This window comes from Protomyctophum parallelum (assembly GCF_964188405.1).
Source record: "Protomyctophum parallelum genome assembly, chromosome: 20".
Taxonomy (NCBI): domain Eukaryota; kingdom Metazoa; phylum Chordata; class Actinopteri; order Myctophiformes; family Myctophidae; genus Protomyctophum; species Protomyctophum parallelum.
In genome coordinates this window covers 17,856,958-17,878,654 of record NC_139718.1, presented here as the reverse complement: position 1 = coordinate 17,878,654, position 21,697 = coordinate 17,856,958, and the positions used below count along the sequence as shown (strand labels likewise).

General features: G+C 45.4%; 1 protein-coding gene across 3 annotated transcripts in view; it reads left to right on the top strand.

The window, feature by feature from the left end:
* LOC310878239 (connector enhancer of kinase suppressor of ras 3-like) overlaps positions 1 to 21,697 on the top strand; it is an 85,884-nt gene that overhangs the window by 15,280 nt on the left and 48,907 nt on the right. For all 3 annotated transcript variants that reach the window (XM_083792442.1, XM_083792441.1, XM_083792443.1), the window contains exon 2: positions 13,818 to 13,981. In XM_083792442.1, coding sequence (XP_083648568.1) covers positions 13,818 to 13,981 — 164 coding nt within the window. The remainder of the gene's footprint in view (positions 1 to 13,817; positions 13,982 to 21,697) is intronic.

Genomic DNA, 21,697 nt, shown 5'->3' with positions numbered 1-21,697 from the left:
CAGATCACACTGGTCAAATGACCAGATACGGTAATGGAGGCCCTTGACCAGATCACACTGGTCAAATGACCAGATACGGTAATGGAGGCCCTTGACCAGATCGCACTGGTCAAATGACCAGATACGGTAATGGAGGCCCTTGACCAGATCACACTGGTCAAATGACCAGATACGGTAATGGAGGCCCTTGACCAGATCACACTGGTCAAATGACCAGATACGGTAATGGAGGCCCTTGACCAGATCACACTGGTCAAATGACCAGATACGGTAATGGAGGCCCTTGACCAGATCACACTGGTCAAATGACCAGATACGGTAATGGAGGCCCTTGACCAGATCACACTGGTCAATTCGCTACGAGTGCCGCCGAGTGGACAGGCTGGTGACTTGAAGTTACGTTGGCAGTGGATTCTGGAGGAAATCTATGGCAATTAGCAGGTCCTCCTTGCCCAAAAAGGCTTTACAATGTACCTACAGCAGAAGGACTGGGGATGTGTAAAGCCTAATGTATACACTGCAGCATAACACCTCATCTACAGGCAAGGAGCCAACGTTCCGACGGCCATGTTTTGCGAAAAACTGTCCTGATGTGGAGCGTCAGCCATTGCGTTGCGACAAAGCCTGAACCTATCAAATAAAATAAAATAACCAATACATAGTAGTGTGTAGATCTCAACCAATAAAGGTGTTTAGGGGGCGAAACCTCGCTCAAATAGAGACTCTGCGAGCGAATATAGGAGGGGTGGACGACTTCGCTGCACACTCGTCAGGACAGTTTAATTTGATTCGGTCGAGATTTCATCGCTCGCTCGCATCACTGGCAGTTTAGATGAGATGTAACGAATCAATGCATTGTTAGTTTGAATCAAACTTTATTATCAAGTGCTATGAATGAATGAATGAATGAATGATGAATAGTTTACTTCAGGTCTTAAGTCATGTAGTAAACTTTACAGAACATGTTTGGACCTACCCTTTTTAACTTGTTACTATCGTTGATGTGATGTGGTAAAAAGAATAAACTTGATGCTGGAGGAGGCCCGTCCGCACTCCTAAACCGCCACAACACCGTGAATGAACTTCCTCCTGTCATTGTGTTGTTTCATATTTTTAGAACGTCTGTGTCGCGAACACGGCATTCCATCCCATGATAGGACAATAGATGCTATTTTAGAGATACGCTCATAGACGTAGACGCGTCTTTGTTTCGGGGCTTCGAACCACTACTTCTCCCATGGAATTATGGCTTGTGTTATACCAAACTAAATGAGTGGGACACATAACCCCGTTGTTGTTTTCGGGTGCTGCTTTCCATCCAGGCATCCATTATGGTCGTATTAAACGTGCTCTGTAATCAGCGAGCCTGCATGGGCCACCCCTGATCATAAATGTGTGGAGAGCGAGACCAGCTCTCATTCACTAGTGTGCTGCAGACAGCTTGTCTCGCGGTGGCTACGACTTTGAACCCCAGGGTTACGTTTGATGATGGTTGTTACCTTTGAAATATGGCAATTTTCTTTATTCATCACGTATCTCATTCTCTCCCTCTCTCTCTCTCCCTCTCTCTCTCTTTGTTAAGAGAAGCAGTCTATAATTATATAGTTTAGCTTGAGGGACGCCTTGTATAGGTGCCAGTGGAGTGGAGTGGTCGCTGGTCCCTTAGAAGTCCTGTTGTCCCCAAGCCTTGGAAATCTACTGTTACGATGTACCGTATGGGTGGTCCCCCCCCCCCCCCCCCCCAGGCCCCTATGATCAAGATTCACAAAAATAGATGACCAATCACAATAGTCTGTATTTTATCTCTCACTTTCAAGAAAGCCTGGCTGTGTGGCTATCTTGGGTCGTTTTCTTGTCAGCATACGGTACCACAACAATATGAGCATGGAGGGGTTTAGGACAGAGGAAAACTTGTGGTGGGTGGAGGGACACGGTTGGGACTGGTGGTGGGAGTGGGAGGCAGGGGGACTGGTGGTGGGAGTGGGAGGCAGGGGGACTGGTGGTGGGAGGCGGGGGGATTTTGGAGACATTTTTGCGGTCCTCTCTTCTTGCTGTCTTTAGCTGCTGTTTATGCTCAGTGCAGCGATGAGCAGCGGCGTGGGCCATCCTGAGCGATGGCTGTTTACGTTGGAGTGAGAGAGAGAGAGAGAGAGAGAGAGAGAGAGAGAGGTTCTCCCCCGAAAACCATCGCTATACCCACAGCGTCTACAAGACGAGGCTCCTCGTCGTCAGTGTTGCCATGTCCGCTTATTATAAATGACTTGGGGCTTGTTTTTCTGTCAAGTTGCTTGTAAATATTGGTCGTTGCGGTTTGTGTTTTTGTTTAGTTTTTTGCCTTGTTTCTAAAGTGAAGTTGCTTATTTGGGCTTGTTTCCAATTTTTGTCTCCACCAGGCCGAAGGCATGGGGGGAGAGTATGTTTTGCACTCCGTCCGTCCGTGTGTCCGTCCGTCCGTGTGTGTGTCCGTGTGTGTGTCCGTGAGCAGCTAATCTCGGCCACCGTTAACCCGGTCGATGCCAAATTTTGCACACACATTCCCTGGATGCCAACGATGAACCTCTGCCACAAACTTTCCAGAACGGCCTGTTATAGCGCCACCAGGAGGCCGCTTTGTGCAAAACAAGTTTTTGCACAGTACACCTACAGATTTTGTCCAAACATCACGCAAATTGGTACACAGTCTCTCTAGAGCCATTCAACGAAACGGGTCTTTCAGATTTCTCAGACTTGGTTAAGATTGGCTTCCAAAGTTCACAGGAGTGCTCAGTTTCAAACAAAATGCTGCAAATCATGAACACATCGCGTGATTTCCGTGAAATTGTGCACCCACATTCCCACTAGGCCGAGGACGAAATGCCACATGAACAATTTCAACTCAGCCTCAAGGTGGCGCTATAACTGGCCGAAAAGTGTTTTTACCTCTAACTGCACGGATCTGTGGATAATTTACTTTTGTTGCCCTTTTATCCAACCACCAGATGAAGGCAAGCTGCAATGTCCTACATTCCTATCCTGGTGGAGACCTGTGCCCAGAAGGGCACTTTTTCTAGTTTTCCCTCTTTCCCCCAAGATTCTTTTTCTTATAAATAAATAAATAGCTGTAGCCTATAATTGCTTCTTTTGGGCTTGTTTTTGTAGACCTGGTTGCTCATTTCTCTCCCACAATCTGGCAACACTGCGTCCAGACTGACAGCAGCGTGTGGTGGAGAAGCAGGAAACAGAATGACATTCCAGGTGTAAACCGTTATTGGTATTATTCCGTTTCTTTCTTGCCACGGCCATAACTCACACCACAACAGTTTTGGCTTCCGCTGCCTGGACTGAAGACACTTTTGACTAATGTACCTGCAGCAGCCTGCTTCCTCCCACTTCCTCTCGCCTCCCCCTCTCTCTCTAGCTGTGTTCCACTGCAATACCAGTATAGAGCAAGGTATAGAAAACAAAGGGCAGGGAAAAGTCAATCAGCCATTGCCCTCCTTTACGGTTATACCGTCATGTGACTGTTGTTCCAGAAGATATTAATGTTACCGTTACATTACTTACCAGAAGAGGTGTCTATAAGCATGCAAGACTAGTAGTCATTTGGGGATGCCTAATATTTGTATGGAACGAACATACAGAGTTAAAGTATTTGTGCAGACCGAGTTTTCATTAAAACCTCTGCTTTGTCGATTCAGCATCTCTCTCTCTCTCTCTCTGTCTGTCTGCATCTGTCTCTCAAAGTTTTTCTGTAAGTTTCTCTCTATCTCTCTCTGTCTGTCTCTCTGTCTCTCCGTTGCATTTTCGCTTTATCTGTGGCTGTATATCTCGTCCACCAAGTCGTCATGTGTCTCTGACAGGCCGGCCGCGTGACGGATCATGTGACAGGCCCAAAATGCCTTCCTGTAACTCTTGTAACCCCTGCACTCCTCTGCGGTGACCTCCATCGCCTCAGGGGGCCTTACCTTTCATCTCTGCCTCCCCCCAACCCCCTCCCTCTTCCTCCACGATGTACCCAGATGTCATCGGTGGTTCTCTACCTTCACACCTCGAGGGGGTTCCTGGGGGGCCCCAGTTAAAGGATTAAGAGCTAAGGAACCACATTACGGACCCGTGTAACAGGTCTGTAACTCGGGGAGTGTTACAAATGAAACCTAAATAAACATTTTACGTCCAACACTCTCAAATGGATACAGAATACAGAGATTAGAGGTTTCTCCCCGTCGGCAACCAAATGCCTGAAAAAAACGTATGTTGCCATATAAAACAGAAAATGAAACGGATGCATTCACGCTTTTAATGGGTTGCAAATAACATGGAGGATTTGAATGCGTAGCTATGGGTCCCAGAGATATAAAGACAACAAGAACAACAAATAAAAACAAAAACAGTTGAGCATCACTCGCCGGCGGGGTGATTGGTGGTGGTGGTGGGGGGGGGGGGGGTGCAGGAGCTGAGCTGTGCCCTTCAGCCAAGATGCACTTCAGCCAAGACCCGGCGTCGTGAACCCTGACCCCTACCTCTCTCGTCATCGGTCATCGTCCATCACTCCAGTGACAGACTGACAGCCATGCTTTTGTCCGTGTCGGTGAAGTCACAGTGTCAGGGCTGAAACCTCAGCTGCCTCGTCTACTCGCTTAACGGCCCACTTTAGAAGCGTCACACACAAGCTGTCGCGATTCAAATGAGGGTACATGAGATTAGAAAACACGCTTTGTTCAAGCCGAGGAAGTGTTGTTGATAAGATTTTTTAAGTAAGATAACAATACGTAACAATACGCAATAGTTATCATACATAATACACATATAAATGATCACAGAAATCAAGTTGTCTAGTCCAGTCTATTGTGAAAGAAGACTGGTGGTTCTTTTCTTGAATAACATAATGACCAAGCACGTTAGAACTAATCAGGAATGCTGTCGTAATGTTGTAAACAATGATCAATCTTAATAAAACAACAACAACTGAATTGTTAATTGGGGTTTCATTTACTCATGCACAATGGACATGCTGTCGTGCTCACTGTTGTGCGTATATTCACCCCCCCAAAGACCCATTCTGAACCAGGAAAAACCCTGATAATGGCCGTTCGTTCAGGCAGATGCAAATGATTAACCTAACTATAAATCAGCATGTAAAGGACTCCCTGATAGTGCTGCACAGTGAATTAAAAAAAAGTTCACGATCTAGATTCAGACACCTATGAGATCTAATTTCTAAATTTGAGCAAGAATCGTGCTGTCCAATGCATCTTAGTTAATCCTATGTTTTGGCTACAAGAGAGAGACTTTAAGAGAGGATTAAAGTCGAGCACTTTGATGTTGTCTGTTTAAAGCCACAGTAGTTGGTAAAAGGGTGCATTTATATAGCGCCTTTATCCAAGGTGCTTTACATAGATTGTGCATTACATTCACCCATTCACACGCACATTCATACACCGATGGCGGCGGAAACCATGCAAGGCACCAACCAGCACATCGGGAGCAATTTGGGGTTCAGTGTCTTGCTCAAGGACACTTCGACACTAACACTGGGGGAGCCCGGGTTCGAGCTGGCAACCTTGCGGTTACCATCCAGCCACTCTACCCCTGAGCTACCGGGGGTTGGCTCCAGGTGCCACATTTTGAATGTAGTAATATTCAGCAACTGCAAACTAAAGAGAATACATATTTTCATGGAAGAAATGAGAATAGTGTGAGAATCGTGATCTCAATTCTAGTGGAGGAAAATGGAGATTCACATTTGAGCAAGAATCGTGCAGCTTGCCTTCAGACCCCCCCTATACTGTATTTAGGAGCTACTTCATAAATACATTATAATTAATTGCTGCAGTGCAACAGCTTTAATGTTGGTAATGCGTACGTACGTCTTCTTGACTTGGAAGCCTAAGCTTCGACTTTAGTGTGAGGAGGTGGTGATTCAGCCAGCCAGCCTCAAGGCTGCTGTGAGCTAGCAGTGAGATCAAGTCAAGGCTATATGAGCAAAATGAGCATGTTGTCTGAAACCCCTACGTGGGACGTCCCACTGGCCTGACCTCATCCGGTGTGTCCACTGACAGCACAGCATAGAGTGGCTGTCATTCTATACTAGTGTCTTTTCCGCTTTGTGAGCATTGTCGATCTGCTATTTTCAGAGAAACCCTTCCCGCAGTAGTACAGATGCTGGGGTCTAAAAGGTAGCTCTCCGTCGCACCGACGTCGGCGGTGGCAAGTGTTGGAAACCGTCTGTTGTGGAGAATCTGCTGTTGAATGGGCGGTGGTTACGATGTTGCAGGGAAGCGACGAGCAGCAGCAGCAGACGTCTGTCAGTGTTGGCTCTCGGGTGCATTCAGAAACCTTTCTTCATACCTTCCAACCGACTGATCTCCCCGGACTTCTTTCGACTGCCAGTCTGTAGTAAACTGTAGTCGTCCGCTACTAAGTGGTTAAAGCCATATTCATAGATTCACCTAAAAGCTCTCTGATATCTTCGACGAGCGCCCCCCCCCCCCCCCCCCCCCCCCCCCCCCCCCCCCCATCGGCGTGTGACGGACGGAGCATAAATTAGGCATTCTAATACTCTCCCATCCCGGTTCCCACTGTGCGGACGTGAAGGTGCCCGCTCTGCTGTGTTTTCAGTCCTTTTTGTTTTCATTCTGTGAAGTCATGCGTCAGAGACCACAGCTTAGCGCTGTGTTTGTCTTTTTTTTCTTCTCCTTTCTCTTCTCTCCGTTCGTTCTAATTACAACTCGGCCCGGCCCTGGCCCTGTGGCCCGTTGGCCCGTCCCAGCCAGGGACCATTGTGTAGGGAATGCAGAGAATTCCCACAATGGAAGCTCCTCTCCGGAGAACAATGAGTGGAATTCCTCATCGGTCCCCACAGGTTCGGAGCCAGGGAGAGAGAGTTACAACAGCTAGCGCCCACTGCTATTCCACACCCCGTACTATTCCCAGTGGCCACCAACCCAACCCCAGCAGCCAGGGATGTGTTGTGATGTGTCTGTGCGTACTTAACTTAACTATTTACGGTACTACACGTGTGAGGAGCCAAATGTCCCCCACAAGTATAGTACGATTTGAGAAATGACATTGTGAAGGGAAGTTTCCCTGGTGCTCACCGTTGTTTAAAAAAAGATTTAGGGGAGTTAGGCTTATGATTAGGACACGATTCATGTTGGGTTTGGGGTTAGGATTAGGCATTTACAGTGATTTGCCTGCTGCCTGATTTATATACATACTGCTTCAGCTACAAGCGACTGTGAGCTTGTATGTGCTTTTTCCGGCACTCAAAGAAATGGCCATACATTGAATAATTATATATATGTATATATATAAAATTGTCTGTAGATCGGCTATTTTCAAATATCCGGTGCATATGTAGGTTTAAAGTGCTCACGTGGGGGGCGCCCGCTGGCCTAGCGGTCCAGGCGCATACTGCATATAGGTGCATGGCTGACAGCGTGTCGCGGGTTCGAGTCCCGCTCCTGACGACCCTTGCTGCGTGTCATTCCCTGTCTCTCCCTCCCTGTTTCCTGTCTCTCTTTCCACTACGTCCTATCAAAAAAGGCAGAAAAGCCCCCAAAAATATATCTTTAAAGTGCTCACGTGGTCTGTTACAGTCGCTTAATTATTTTGGGTTTGTTTTCATATAGTAGTTGCTTATTTCCCCTCGCAAAATCTGGCAGCACTGCCAGAGCATTGGCGGACAGGGGAGGGGTGAAGGTGTGGAGGAGGAGGAGGAGGAGGAGGGGGGGGGGTCCTTTCTTTCCGTCTGGGGGAGGAGGTGAAGGACGGTTCCCGCTTTCTCTTCTTGTGTAATCCAACCCCTGAGAACAGGTTGGCAGGACTGGAGCTGCATTCATCCAGAGCGTTGATAATCACACGCATTTTCTTTTCATGGACAGAATATGGACAGAATTTTATGTCACGTCACACACCACTCTGTTGTTCCTTCTAGCCTACCGGCGGCTATAACTCCTCAGCGACCGCGCACGCGCGCGCACACACACACACACACACACACACATACACACACACACACACACACACACACACACACACACACACACACACACACACACACACACACACGTATTATGAAAACAGACTTTAGCTATCATGACCTGCTAAAAGCCCAAGTGTGTGAGTTTTTTTCCTAATTCTGTACGGATGTGAAGCAGGAAATGTTGAGATTAGATGACAGGAATAGCTGGGGACCGTTTGAAAAGAAAGTGTTTTACGGGGCCAAAAAATGTACGCCTACTCAACGTATAAGTAGCCGTGGCGAAGTTAAAGCAACACCATTTTCAACCTTATCTTCATATAATTGGTCCTCAGTAATAATGCTCATCTTATAATGAGCATTAATGAGGAATAATTACATGAAGATGAGGCTACGTGAGGCTGTATACTCTTTTTTGTTTGTTTTGTGTGGACATTTCAGAAACCTTGCCTACCAATGACATCATCAGTGGGGGATTCCAAGCTAATGGCAAATACAGCCTTTCTCTTCCTGGAAGGCTGAAATGGAAGCCATTCTTCTTGCAACATCAAAAACGAAAACGTCTTGAAATCTTCTTTGAAAAATGACCACCAGTGATGTCATTGGTACTTACTACATTTAGGCACATTTTCAAACCATCCACAGTCCACCGTTTGAGACACAGAGCCTATGGACGGAAATGGTACCGTCCCACCGTGCATATTAGCGAGGACCCATATATGGGAATTAATTATGTCGGGGGGGGGGGGGGGGGGGGGGGGGCACAGACAGAAACGCACAGACAGACAGACAGACAGACCCCCCCCCCCCACACACACACACACACACACTTGCAGATGAGCTTCCTACCTTTATAGATTATCCACAAAGTGCTCTGGTACGGAAGTTCTTTCACTCTCAGAGGAGTCCTGTTCTTCTACCATATGTAGGGAAGGGATATCGTGTTGCGTTTAGTCAATTGGATCACCTTTGAATTAATTGCAGACAAGACATATGTGCACATACACACAAACACATGCACACATACACGCATACACACATGCACACACTAAACACACGTGCAAATATACCATTGTTGTCAATATTTCGCGGAGTACGGTGTGTTTGTTAAAGTAGTCAGCCGCAGCAGTGTATTTGACGTTGTCGTCTTGCAACACAGTCACACCCTGCTGTTGAGGTCCGAGTGTATTTGCTAAGTGCTTTATGTGACCATAAAGCACTCTCAAAGTGTTTCATCCCTGGCCTTTTTGAAAAGGCCTCTTCACACACGGTCCAGTCCACTGACAACCCCTTCTCTCTCTCTCTCTCTCTCTCTCTCTCTCTCGTCTCAACACACACACGCACACTTCACACATTGACACGATGTTCCGTCTCCTTTTGCTGATTTTTATTCCCTTAGTGGAAATTGATAGTTCTGTAAATACATCCTGACCATTGATCTAGAGCCAGTATAAATCCTTTATAAGCCCATGGTGTTGTTGTTTTATAAGCCTGAGGAGGTGACAATGATTGGTGATGAGTAGTCTGTGTGCGTTGCGTTCGCTGCGTTGGTAGGGTGGTGGTCCTCTAAGGGGGGCCCCTGATTGCCACAGGAGTGTGATTTTGACTGGAGGCCACAATCCCCAATCATTAGTGCACTAATGTTTTCTGTCTGCACACTCGGTCTGAAAGGTTTCCCTCCTCAGACCTCGTCACCTAGCAGCCTCCTCATTCCTTGTAAAAAACCTCTTGTTACCGCCCATTTCTTTTATAGACATACTATGCAGATGTGTGTGTTGGTTGCTTCAACTGGCTTGTTGTATAGATCGGTGGTTCTCAAACGTTCTAAGTTAATCAACGACGGCATAACTCTGACAGCGTAAAAATGGACGGTTCCATTTGGTTGGATCTTTGCTCTCTCATAGTTAGCGTCCTGTAAGGGTCCATGTGGTTCCTCCTAACTATGACATATTCTTGCTGGGGACCCCCTGGAACCCCCTCAAGGACCCCTAGCCACTACGCCACTTTGAGAACCACCCATTTAGTTTGTCCACGCAATAAATGCTAAGAATGTTATTTAGAAGATAACACTCTGTTTAGAAAGATGCTAGGTTTGACGTTTTGTTTACCTGGTATCCTAGTTACTTAGTAGGCCTTCATTGTCTTCCTTGTTAGCCGTCTGTTTACCGGGCCATTAACCTTGTTGTTTGTGAGGGTTCGTGACATTCACTCCACTCTTGCACTTTGTAAGACGATAATACTGCTAAATACCTGAGATAAGATGAACATTTAGACGATAATACTGCTAAATACCTGAGATAAGATGAACATTTATTGATCTGCGTGGGATCTGGGCAGGTGTACTATGTAGTAGCAAGTTCAACAGCAGTAGGAAGCAGACCATCCAACTTAACTTTGTGCAGAAGAAGTGAAAGCGGATTTGGAAGTGCCTTCTACCTATAGAGACCCCTCCAAATGCAATTCAAGTATATCTTGTGTTCAAGATATATTTTGGCCTCCCAGAGACAATGGAACATAGGATAATAATAGTACAGGTAAGAGTATAGACATAAAAACGGATGAAATTAAAATAAAAACATTAATTAGTACATTTAGCAATCCCAGGCTTGGCTGTGGAGCCTTATAAATTCTCTCTCTCTCTCTCTCTCTCTCTCTCTCTCTCTCTCTCTCTTTCTATCTCCCTCTCTCACACACAAACACACACACACACACACACACACACATACACACACAACTTCAAAATGTTCTAATTAAATGCCGATGCAGATCATTTAGAACCCTGACATTCCAAAAGTCTGGAACGCTGCGGATGAGGTGGTTAAGAAACACTGAATGAATGAAAGTAAACTGGAATTGGTCCTCCATTCATCTATTGGAAAAGATTCCGTCCGTCCTTCTTTCCTCTCTTCCACACAACCTCTGCCCACTAGGACCCAGTCTACAGGAAAAAAAGAAAACGGCACAATTTGCCCCTCATCAAGTCCCGTTGTAACCTGAACCTCCAGTCTTTCTTTCCCTGCCTCCACACAGATCCTTGGGACTTTGGAGCAACGTGGCTCCGTTCCACAGGAAATGCCTTCTTAGACGCCGCAGGAAGACCAAACCTCACCTCTCCTTTGGATCCGACTCCTTTTGTTTCCATCTAATCCCATTAAGCGACGGGCCCGGCCTGGCCCTGGTACACACAGGCTGAGCAGCAGTGTGTTTGTGTTGGGCTGGTACCAAGCCAACAACGCTGTCTGAATCCCTCCTCTCTCTCTCTCTCTCTCTCTCTCTCTCTCTCTCTTCCACTTTAAAAGTGAATTCCCCTGCATGCGTTGGGCTGGAATTGATTCTAATCAGGGGGCTAAGCTTTAAAATTGTGTCAAGTCTAGTCTGGGAATTGTCACGCCAAGAAAGAAATGAGGGGAAAATCCCCCTGAGCCTAAGTGGACTTGACTCGTGTGAAGACTAATGGTTGAGGAGTCACGTTAGAATGTTCACTTTTCATTCAGCTGGAGATGCCTTGAGCTCGCTGACGTCTCCCGCACAGCATTCTCACATTTCTCTGGGTTCTGGAGGGGTCGTTACGAGTGGAATTCCACGCAATTAACAGATTTTAATGGTCTGCTACAGGAGAGTTTTTTTTAAACGTGTGTGTGTGCGTGTGTGCCTGCGTGCGTGCGCGTGTGTGTATGCGCGTGCGTGCATGCGTGCGAGCGAGAGAGAGGGACACAGACAGACATGAAGACCCCATTCTTTCTACAGGGCACACAGATTAATAGTCTGCTCTGGTGTCTGCAATTCAATCTCCTGCAGGGAGACATTTACTAGCTTGACACACACGCACACACACACATCAAACGCACGCACGCACGCATGCACGCACGCACGTGCACACACCATGCAGGCATGATGAGGTGCCATTCACAAAGATGACTCGCTGACCTCAGAACACACCCAGTGGGCGTGCACTCAAAACTATGTTGTGTTGTAATGAATACTACATGTATATATACTATACAGACGGATAGATCTATCCATCTATCTGTGTCTCATGTTCATTTAGACGCCATTAATGACCAGAAAGAATGCGACAAAGAAATAAGACCGGCCTTCTTTTAACTTGGCTGTCGCTGTGGAAATGGATCCAGGGAGACTGCCCACCCCTGTTTCATCCTAGGGAACAAATCTTATTTGCGTGTGTGTGTGTGTGTGTGTGTGTGTGTGTGTGTGTGTGTGTGTGTGTGTGTGTGTGTGTGTGTGTGTGTGTGTGTGTGTGTGTGTGTGTGTGTGTGTGTGAGTTAGATGTGTTTGCATGCACTTGCCTGTGTGGTATTGTTGGAGGGAGGGGAGGGGAGAGGAGGGGAGGGGGGTGGTCTTGCAGCTGACGAGTCTTTCAGAGAATCAGGGCATGGGTCCATGTAGCTGCAGCTGCCCGTCTCTGTGCCCTCTTTGACGGAGAGAGAGAGAGAGAGAGAGATGCCGTTTACTCCCACCATGACACACACACACACACACACACACACAACACGCACACACATACTCACAAAGGTCCGTTCTTCACCCTGTTGTCACAACATTACCAGTGGGTCCACTGAGAGTTGTTTGCAGGGAGGAGGAGGAGGGGGGACACTGTCGAATCTCCTCCTTACTGCAACATCGACCCTGGCCTGAACCAATCTGAGCTAATTGGATGTATAATATATGTTTTGGTTGGAGCCGGCTGGCAGGGGCCAGCCAGCCCTAAACACAAACAAAATGTTACTGATTGTTGACTGACTGACCTCAGTCAGTCAATCAGTGATCACAGATACGATTTGCTTGGTGGATTGGCCTAAACAACAAACTATCCACACAAAACTTACTATTTTGCCGAAAGTTTAAGAACACCAAAATTGCCACCAAACAAGATCAGTGCCCGTTTTCACATAAGATGGATTTCAAAATGTCCACTATGTTGCCTGCACTATGTTGAAATGCGCGGCCATAGTACAATTGTCCTTCCAGCCTATGTGATGTAGTCTATCCTCGTTTGGCCTAACAAAGAACTAAAACCAATCGCAGACCTCCTCCCGACTATGTGATGTTGTAGATGTAGAATGTATAGACTATATCCTCTGTTGGCCTGACAACAAAGTTGCCAATCTCAGAGCAATCTTCCCGCCAGGCTATGGGATATAAAGAAACGGCAATGGATTTGGATAATATGAAACTGTCTTTTTGATTTGATCTGCAATGCTGAGCTTCTAGATGAGCTATTTTCGCTGCGAGACGCCATGCAAAACCAAGTATAAGTCAGGCGTTAGACATCGGTGTGAAGTCCATCCTTGAATGGGCGCCGAGGCACAGCAGATGGTAACGTGAGCCAACACAGTTCATCAGATGTTGGAGCCACAAATAGCAGCAAAAGGAGGGACACCCCCTGGCACACACGCACGCACGCACGCAGACACAAACACACGCGCAAATGCCACACGGATTAATAATACCAGCAGCCCTCCATTGTTTAACCGTTTTAACCGGCCCTCTGTTTATGGTATGTTTATTTAGCAAAGATAGTGGTCACACCTGTTCTCTATCTGAACTGTACACTCTCACACTTGTGTGCGCATGCACGCACACACGCACGTGCACACACACACACACACACACACACACACACACACACACGAGACACAAATGCTTGCCAAAAAGATGATGGACACAGGACTTCATTTTCAACTGGGACTTGTGGCCTTACATTTCCTCTCTGCAAAAATCCAATAACGGATGAACATAAAGAACATTTCCCAGCTGAATACATAAAGTTACTTTAACAAAACGTTTTCTTAAGCCAACTGTTGTTAAACTTAAACGTTGCTCCTTCCTCTCCCAGGTCTGGACGACAGCCTCCAGCAGTACGTGAGCAACTTTGAGCGGGAGAAGATCAGCGGAGAGATGCTGCTGAAGATCTCCCACCAGGACCTGGAGGAGCTGGGCGTGGCGCGCATCGGACACCAAGAGCTGGTTCTGGAGGCCGTGGACCTGCTCTGTGCCCTGGTTAGTGCCCGCAGTGTGTGCGTGCGTGCGTGCGAGCGTGCGTGCTTGAGTGCGTAACCCATTCTCTCAGTCACACCGTAGTAGTTCCTGGAACATGCCCGCTGGCCTATTAGTCCAGACGCATGCCACATATAGGCCATCTGACCTGATGATGTTCGATTCGAGTCCCACTCTAGAAGACCTTTGACCTTTGCTACATGTCTCTGACCTGATGATGTTCGATTCGAGTCCCGCTCTAGAAGACCTTTGACCTTTGCTACATGTCTCTCTCGCTCCCTCTTTCCTGTCTATCTTCACTTGTATTAACTATCAACAAAAAGAAAAGCCAAAAAGAAATCTTGAAAAAATATTTCTGCTAAAGTAGCTGATCTACAAGCAAAAATGGGCAACGTGGCACGTTGGCGTAGAGCAAGAAAAAAGAGGGGGCGAGTATAGAACCCTGGGGGACTCCGGTCAAGTAATGTTATACTTGACCGGAGTCCCCCAGGGTTCTGTACTCTGTTTCAGTGGTCAAGGAACACTAGCGTTCCTATTCTGAGCGATGTGACACATTATGTGCTTGTGGATCGGCTATGTTTGGTGGTGAAATTCAATATGTATATCATTTGTATATCATTTACACTTTGCTATTTAGGCATTTAACAGATGCTATTATCCAGAGAGTAAGTGTGAACTGTATTCAATAAACAACAAGGTAAGCAGTCACATAAGCAGTATTTCCAGTATATCGAGTATTTCGAGTATTTCCAATTCCCAGTACTTTTACTTCTACTCCACTACATCTCAGAGGCAAATGTTCTACATTTACTCCACTACAATTATTTGACAACTTTATTGTTACTAGTTACTTGTGTGACTCCGATCTGCAAGCTTGTAGATCTGCTATTTTCAAAAGACTTTTTAGACATTTTGAACATTTTAAATGGAACATTCTGCCCGATGAGTCCTTTTCTTTTGGTACTTTAATTACATTTTGATTCCAATACTTTTGTCCTTTTACTCAACTGAATTTGAATAGCGGACTTTTACTTGCAACAAAGTACTTCTACATTTACAGTATTGATACTTTTAGCACCACCACTGCACATAAGTAGAGTGCAGCAAAGAGAACAATGTAGTCTGTAGTGTCTCAAAGAAGAAACGAGGACACCAGGATAAACAATAGAGGCTCCCGGTGGCCTCCCGGTCAGTGAAGTAATACAGGGTTTAATAAGAAGAAGTTGCTCATTGTAGATGGAACAGGTTCTTCTGTGAGCTCGCTGGCTCCGTTTGAACAAAGCCTAGGTTTGGTGAACAGCCCCTCATTGTTTGTTAAGAAGGACGAGACTGTAGTTTCTGGTCCGGCAGTTAAAGGAAGCAGCAGGGCAGAACCAATCCATCCATCGTCTCTCTCTCTCTCTCTCTCTCTCTCTCTCTCTCACATGCACACACACACACACACACACACACACACACACACACACACACACACACACGCATGCACACACGCACACACACACAGCCTAAGGACTGCAGTACCAGTGGAATAGAGGAGGATATAGGGGACGGAGGGGCCTTGGGGTTTGACGTACCACACTGAAGATGTCAGATGGTGACTCTAGTCTAGAGCAGTGGTTCTCAAACATTTTCTTGTCAAGGACCCCCAAATTGACACTCACTAGCCTGCGGACCCTCATTAGAAATTATCTGCCAAGCGGGACCTCCATAAGAGAAGATTTTACAGCTCTAGCAGTGATTCTCAACCATTTTCATTTCAAGGACCTGAATTAGGCTACGGTCCCCCATTGAATGGCTTTTCGATCTCTGGGACGCCCCAATGTATATTGGAAAATCAAAGTTAATTTAACTCTGAGACAAAATGGAACGAAATGGACCCTAACATTTGTTTCCATTTGTCCACTCTCTGAGTTACAGACCCATAAGGGTTCATTTGGTTCCTAATTATCACAGCCTTGTTTCAAAAATAAATTACCTCTCTTTATTGCCGCATAATGTTTGTTTAATGCAGGATGCAGGCTATTTGCATCACTGCGCATTCTGTATTTATGTACTCAAGACACAAATAGCAGTATAAATACATTTGAACGAAATAAACAGTGTGTAAGACTTTTACATACGCAATGGACGTCATCGGTGCATCAGAGTACTATACTTAAGTAACATTTTGAGTTATTTATTCCACTACATCTCAGAGGCAAATATTGTACTTTTACAATTGTTTGAAACTAGTTACTATAGCTGAAACTGGTTGAAACTGTCACTAGTTACTTTGTAGATTTGTATTATTATTACATAACATACATCAACCACTAAAGCACTATATACATTTCGGCCATTTGAAAATAGTCGATCTGTGCTGTTTTAATAATATAATATTTCAATAGTTTCTTTAGACATTTTCTAATGACATTTAAAACTAATGGGACATTCTGCACAATGAGTACTTTCTACTTTTGGTACTTTAAGTACATTTTGATACCAATACTTTTGGACTTTTACTCAAGTAAATTTTGAATTCCGGACTTTTACTTGTAACAAAGTACTTCTACATTGCAGTACTTTTACTTACCGTATTAAAGTAAAAAAATGGGAGTACCTTTTCCACCAGTGCCCAGAAGCATCGTCAACATTGTAAACAATATTGTCAAGAATCTTCTCCAGTGAGCAGCGGAAGAGAGCGCGCAGGGGAGACGGGGGTGGGGGTGTGTGTGTGTGTGTGTGTGTGTGTGGGGGGGGGGGGAGGGGTCTTGGGGAGATGAGGGGGAGACGGGGGGGGGGGGGGGGGGGGGGGGAGGCACTACAAGTGAAAGAGAACCAGGTTCTCCTTCCAGCAGATGGGATTGATTTTGAAGTTTTATCACTTCCTGTGTCATAAAGAGCCAGATTGTGGTGCTGTCGGCATTTTGATCAGTGTCAGTGTTTCTCTTTGTGAACTTAACGCTCTTTTAAAAAACGCTTTACATTACTATGGCAGTAGCAGGAGGTTTTTCTGTGAAGAAACGACCCCACTGTGGCCAGCCAGGCGCTTTAAGTTAACATCTCTCTGTGCTTCATGTGAAATACCTGCTGGGAGGTCAAATATTATCTCCTGGGTGTGGACCAGTAGTCGTGTTGACCTTAGCAGATGTAATCTAAGCGGTGGACGGACATGCTGCCACCTCACCAAGGCCCCAAAGGCCACAGAGTTGGCTTTTCTAGTTTATCCCTGTTGGCAGCAAACACACACATGTGAGTGTTTTGGTCTGTGGTTAGCAACCAGTCTGACTGTGGCTGGGGTCGGGGTAAGGGAAGGGTTAGGACTGTATATCTGTGTGATGTCTGGATGGATGGAGGGCAGATACTTTGCGGTGGTGGAAAAAGTACCGTACTCACATTTTGTTTTAAGTAAAAGTCAGTAAATGAAAATGTACAAAAGTATACTCATTATGCAGAATGTTCCATTTCGAGGTTTCAAATGTATAAAAGTCTTTTGAAAATAGCAGCTCTACAAGCTTGTACATCGTCTATTTTCAAATGGCCAAAATGTGTTTAGGGTTGAAGTGGTTAATGTATTTTTTGTTATAATAGGCTAATCAAAATCTGCAAAGTAACTACGGTACTAACTAAAGATTTCAAATAATGTGTAGTGGAGTAAAAGTACAATATTTGGATCCGAGATGCAGTGGAGTAGAAGTAAAAGTATTGGAAATTGGAAATACTCATGCAAAGTGCGAATACCTCGAAATTGTACGCAAGTACAATACTTAAGTAAATGTAGGCCCCGTGAGTCTCCCACGCTTGACAAGTATCTTTTGTTGCTGATCAAGCTCTCACCGTACTAAAGTTTGTACAACTTAAAGATTCAATTGATTGATTGATTGTCACTGGGATGTTGTTCATATTGTACCTCACCTCCTCGCGGTCTCCAACGTTGCGTTCACTGTCTACACCTCACGGTGTCTGTGTCAGCCCTCCTCGTTTCTGTTTCTTTCATTATTTACGAGCCCACAACAAAGTGGCGTTGACTGTTTATCCCCGCGGGCTGTACGTTTAAGCACATGTCTGCTGCAGACCGTACAGGCCAAACCAAACCAACGCTGGAATGTTGTGCAACCGCATCTGTGTGCATCAGGTCTTTGTGAAGTTCTACACACTGTGTGAATGTATGGGGTACAACAGTTACTTGAACTAATCAATTTAATAAATTATATATACTAGCCCTTACCCGTTGTGAAGTACGCGGGGGGTACTGCGCCCTGGGTGCGTTTTCGCATTTTTAATTCACTAATAAATTCATTATTAATCATTAATGTGTCAAATTTAAAAAAGGGCTTCGTTAAGACCTCCATATTATTATGGTCAATGCCTGTGTGAAAAGTGATTGGTGCAGGCTGTGAGGAGCTATGGAAGTGTTTCTGACACATTCAGACAGACAGATATTTGGTTAATTATAGTATGATGATGATGATGATGATGATATGATATGATGATGATGATGACTAGACTGGTGCCCGGCTGCAGAGCACAGAGTTGGTTCCACCCATCTGTCTGTGTCCCTATAGGGGTGATCAGGTCAAGAGCCCGGGCAGAGGCCTTTTGTGGCGGTTCTGGACAACCGTGGGTCCAGACGTACGTACAGAGATGTGGTGCATTTTTAGATAGATAGAAAGAATATATTTGAATAAAATCTATTTTGGGGGACATTTGTAAACTTCAACACCATGCAATGCCATGCAACATGTGAGTTTATAGATCGGCTTAGTATAGAATATTTAGCAGTTAATCAGTCTAAGTTTTAGTCTAGTATAAAGCAAAATTTGCACTTTCGCAAAGATTTTTTGGGATATATAAGAAATAAAGAAAATTATCTACCAAAAAAAAAAAGATATTTGCAGCCCTGGCTGCTGCATATGTCTTTGTGACGTTCTCACAGCTTTAGCTGAAATCAGCGATGTTCTCCATGGGAATTGGGACACATGGAAGCACTGTAGTGTAGGCCAGGGTGCACGAGGATCTATGTTTCAGTGCTTTGATAGATCTGGTTGTCATAGCATAAATGTACCATACCGTACATCCTATGGCCTGTATCATCTCTCTTTTACCGTCACGGTAATTGGGCCCAGATTTCCTCTCTGTCTCACACCCGGGAACCATGGGATCCTGGCAGCGATGAGGCCCCAAGTTGTTCTCCCTTACGATGGGCTTCATAAATTTGGTGCTGTGTTCCCCCTCAGTGTGGGTTGTTATGTTTAATATAGCCTCCCAGCGCCGGAACTTTGTTGTTTCTTCTCAAATGTGCTATCACTTTGTAAGCGCATGCATGTTTGTTATGCCTTACGCATGTGCAAGTCTGTCTGTACATTCATTCACGCAACACAAGCAGGTTCTGAATTGATTGCTATTTTATCGCATTTTCTGTAACCGCATGAACCCTATTCTGGGGGTGAATATCCTGCAGAAATAGCAGAACTACAAGCTTGCAGATCGTCTATTTTCAGTTATTATTTTAAGACGAAAGAGTATTTGAAGTGGTCAAACTAGCAACAGAATTTGTGTTCAGAAGCCTCTTCCATGAAACATGAATGGTCTGGGATATTTCATGAAAGCCTCAAAGCCTCAATCTGTGAGCTCAGCTCACAGATTGATTGTTCTATGTATTGTTCTATGTATTGTTCTACATACAGCTCAGTGAGCTGTATATGTAGAACAGCAGCAACAGTTTTAGAATGATAATACCTAAACATCATCATCATCTTGTAAATTACTTTTTGAGGAAACAGAGCACTAGTCACAAATCACAGATTGGGACAAAGTGGTTCAGTCATGAGATTGTATTTTAGCTTTAGTCCATTAACCTCATTTTACATTGCTATATATATTTGACATCATTTGACCAGTTTTCCTTGTTCCTTTCTCTTTATTCTTCTGTGACCCCTTCTTGAACCTGCATTTCACCCACTGCGTTAACACCTGGTACACCCGCGATGTGACCGCCGTAAAGTTGAATCCAAATGTGAATGTGAAACCGCAAACCTGGCCTAATGCTTGTTCTTCTTAACACCTTGGACTGAGGCAGCTCAGCCAAATGAGTTCCGTCCGTCCGTTAGGGCTTTTCCTTCGTTATAAATGAGGCGGCCTCAACCTTCGGGCCCCAGGGGAGGAAGTGAGGCCCCTCCATTCAATTAGTTTTAACTGATGCAAGGTCACTGCTACTGAGTGAAACCAGCCCCCCCCTCCGACACCCATCACCCAACCCCCACACCCTCCTGCCACACACACACACACACACACACACACACACTTGCTCTTATGGGGTCAAACGGTTCCTGTTGATGAACTAGTGGTTCTCAAAGTGGGGTCCGGGACCGCCAGGTGTCCTTGAGGGGTGTTCTAGTCGGTCCTCCCCATGCAGCAACACAAGGAACTGTTGAAACAAAAATGCACAGGGAAGACATATTTGAATATTTTCACCACGCCTGGGGTAATGTTAACTCCATAAATTGCGAATTTATATGGCGTCCTTATCCAAGGCGCTTTACATAGATTGTGCACACACACATTCACACACCGATGTCAGAGGAAACAAGACACCAACCTGCACATCAGGAGCAATTAGGGGATAAGAGTCTTGCTCAAGGACACTTCGACACTAACTCTGGGGGAGCCCGAGTTCGAACTGGGAACCGTTCCCATCCGGCCACTCTAACCCTGAGCCACTGCCGCCCCATCAGGCACAAACGTAAAATCTTTAATTTAGCTCAATGTAAACAGTGTGATTGTGATTGACGGTTTAACATAACGTGACAGGCAGAATCGTATGAGGATGATAGACTGAAACATTAGCGTTCCTGTTCCCCCGGCAGCCAGAAGCTATCCAGCTGGACAGATGGCTGTCCAGGGACACAAAGGGAGAACATTTCAATTAATCTATGACGGGGCTTCCGTCCCCGTACCCGGGATGGTTTCTGCAGAGATCCATCCAGGATTTAGCAGACCTACAAGACCTAGCAGAATAGCAGACCTACAAGCTCGTAGCGTGCCACTCGGTGGCGCGCTATGAGCTTGTATATCTGCTATTTTTCAATAGCTAAAGCATACCGTAATACTAACACCAAAAGGGGTTCCCGCGCAAAATGGGTTAAGTTTACACCGTTAGGGCTGTCACCATTACAATTTAAAGTTGACCATTAATTGTCACAAATAATTGCGATTAACCATTTAATTATTATTATTGTTTTGCATTACGATTTTTGCGTTACAATTTCGTATTTCTGTTTGCATTTTAGGTTTCGTCTAATCACAAATTGCACAGGGCAGATATGACAAATAACTTAAACATACAAAGAAATCACTGACACATTTAATCATTAAAACAAAGTACGAGATAGTGGAAATGGTTTATCTACGTTTTGTAAGGTTGTAGATCTGCTATTTCGGCTGGGGTCCGTACGCTTTTTCCGACCAGTCATTGGTCCGACATGCGTAAAACGACCGGATTAAGGTTGGCGAACATGCGCTGCACCGTGCTTGCGTTTAGGGTTTGATAAAATGCGATTATCTCCAATAATTGCAATTAGGCGATTATGAGATAATTGTGACAGGCCTAAACACCGTCGTCCATTTATACTTGCGTTCAGAAAGGATGTGTATATGCGCTGCGACGGCTCATTGGCACCTCCTGCAGCAGCGGCCGACCTCAGAGCTCTGGGTGGAGAGAGTCCAGCCCATTTTAAAATT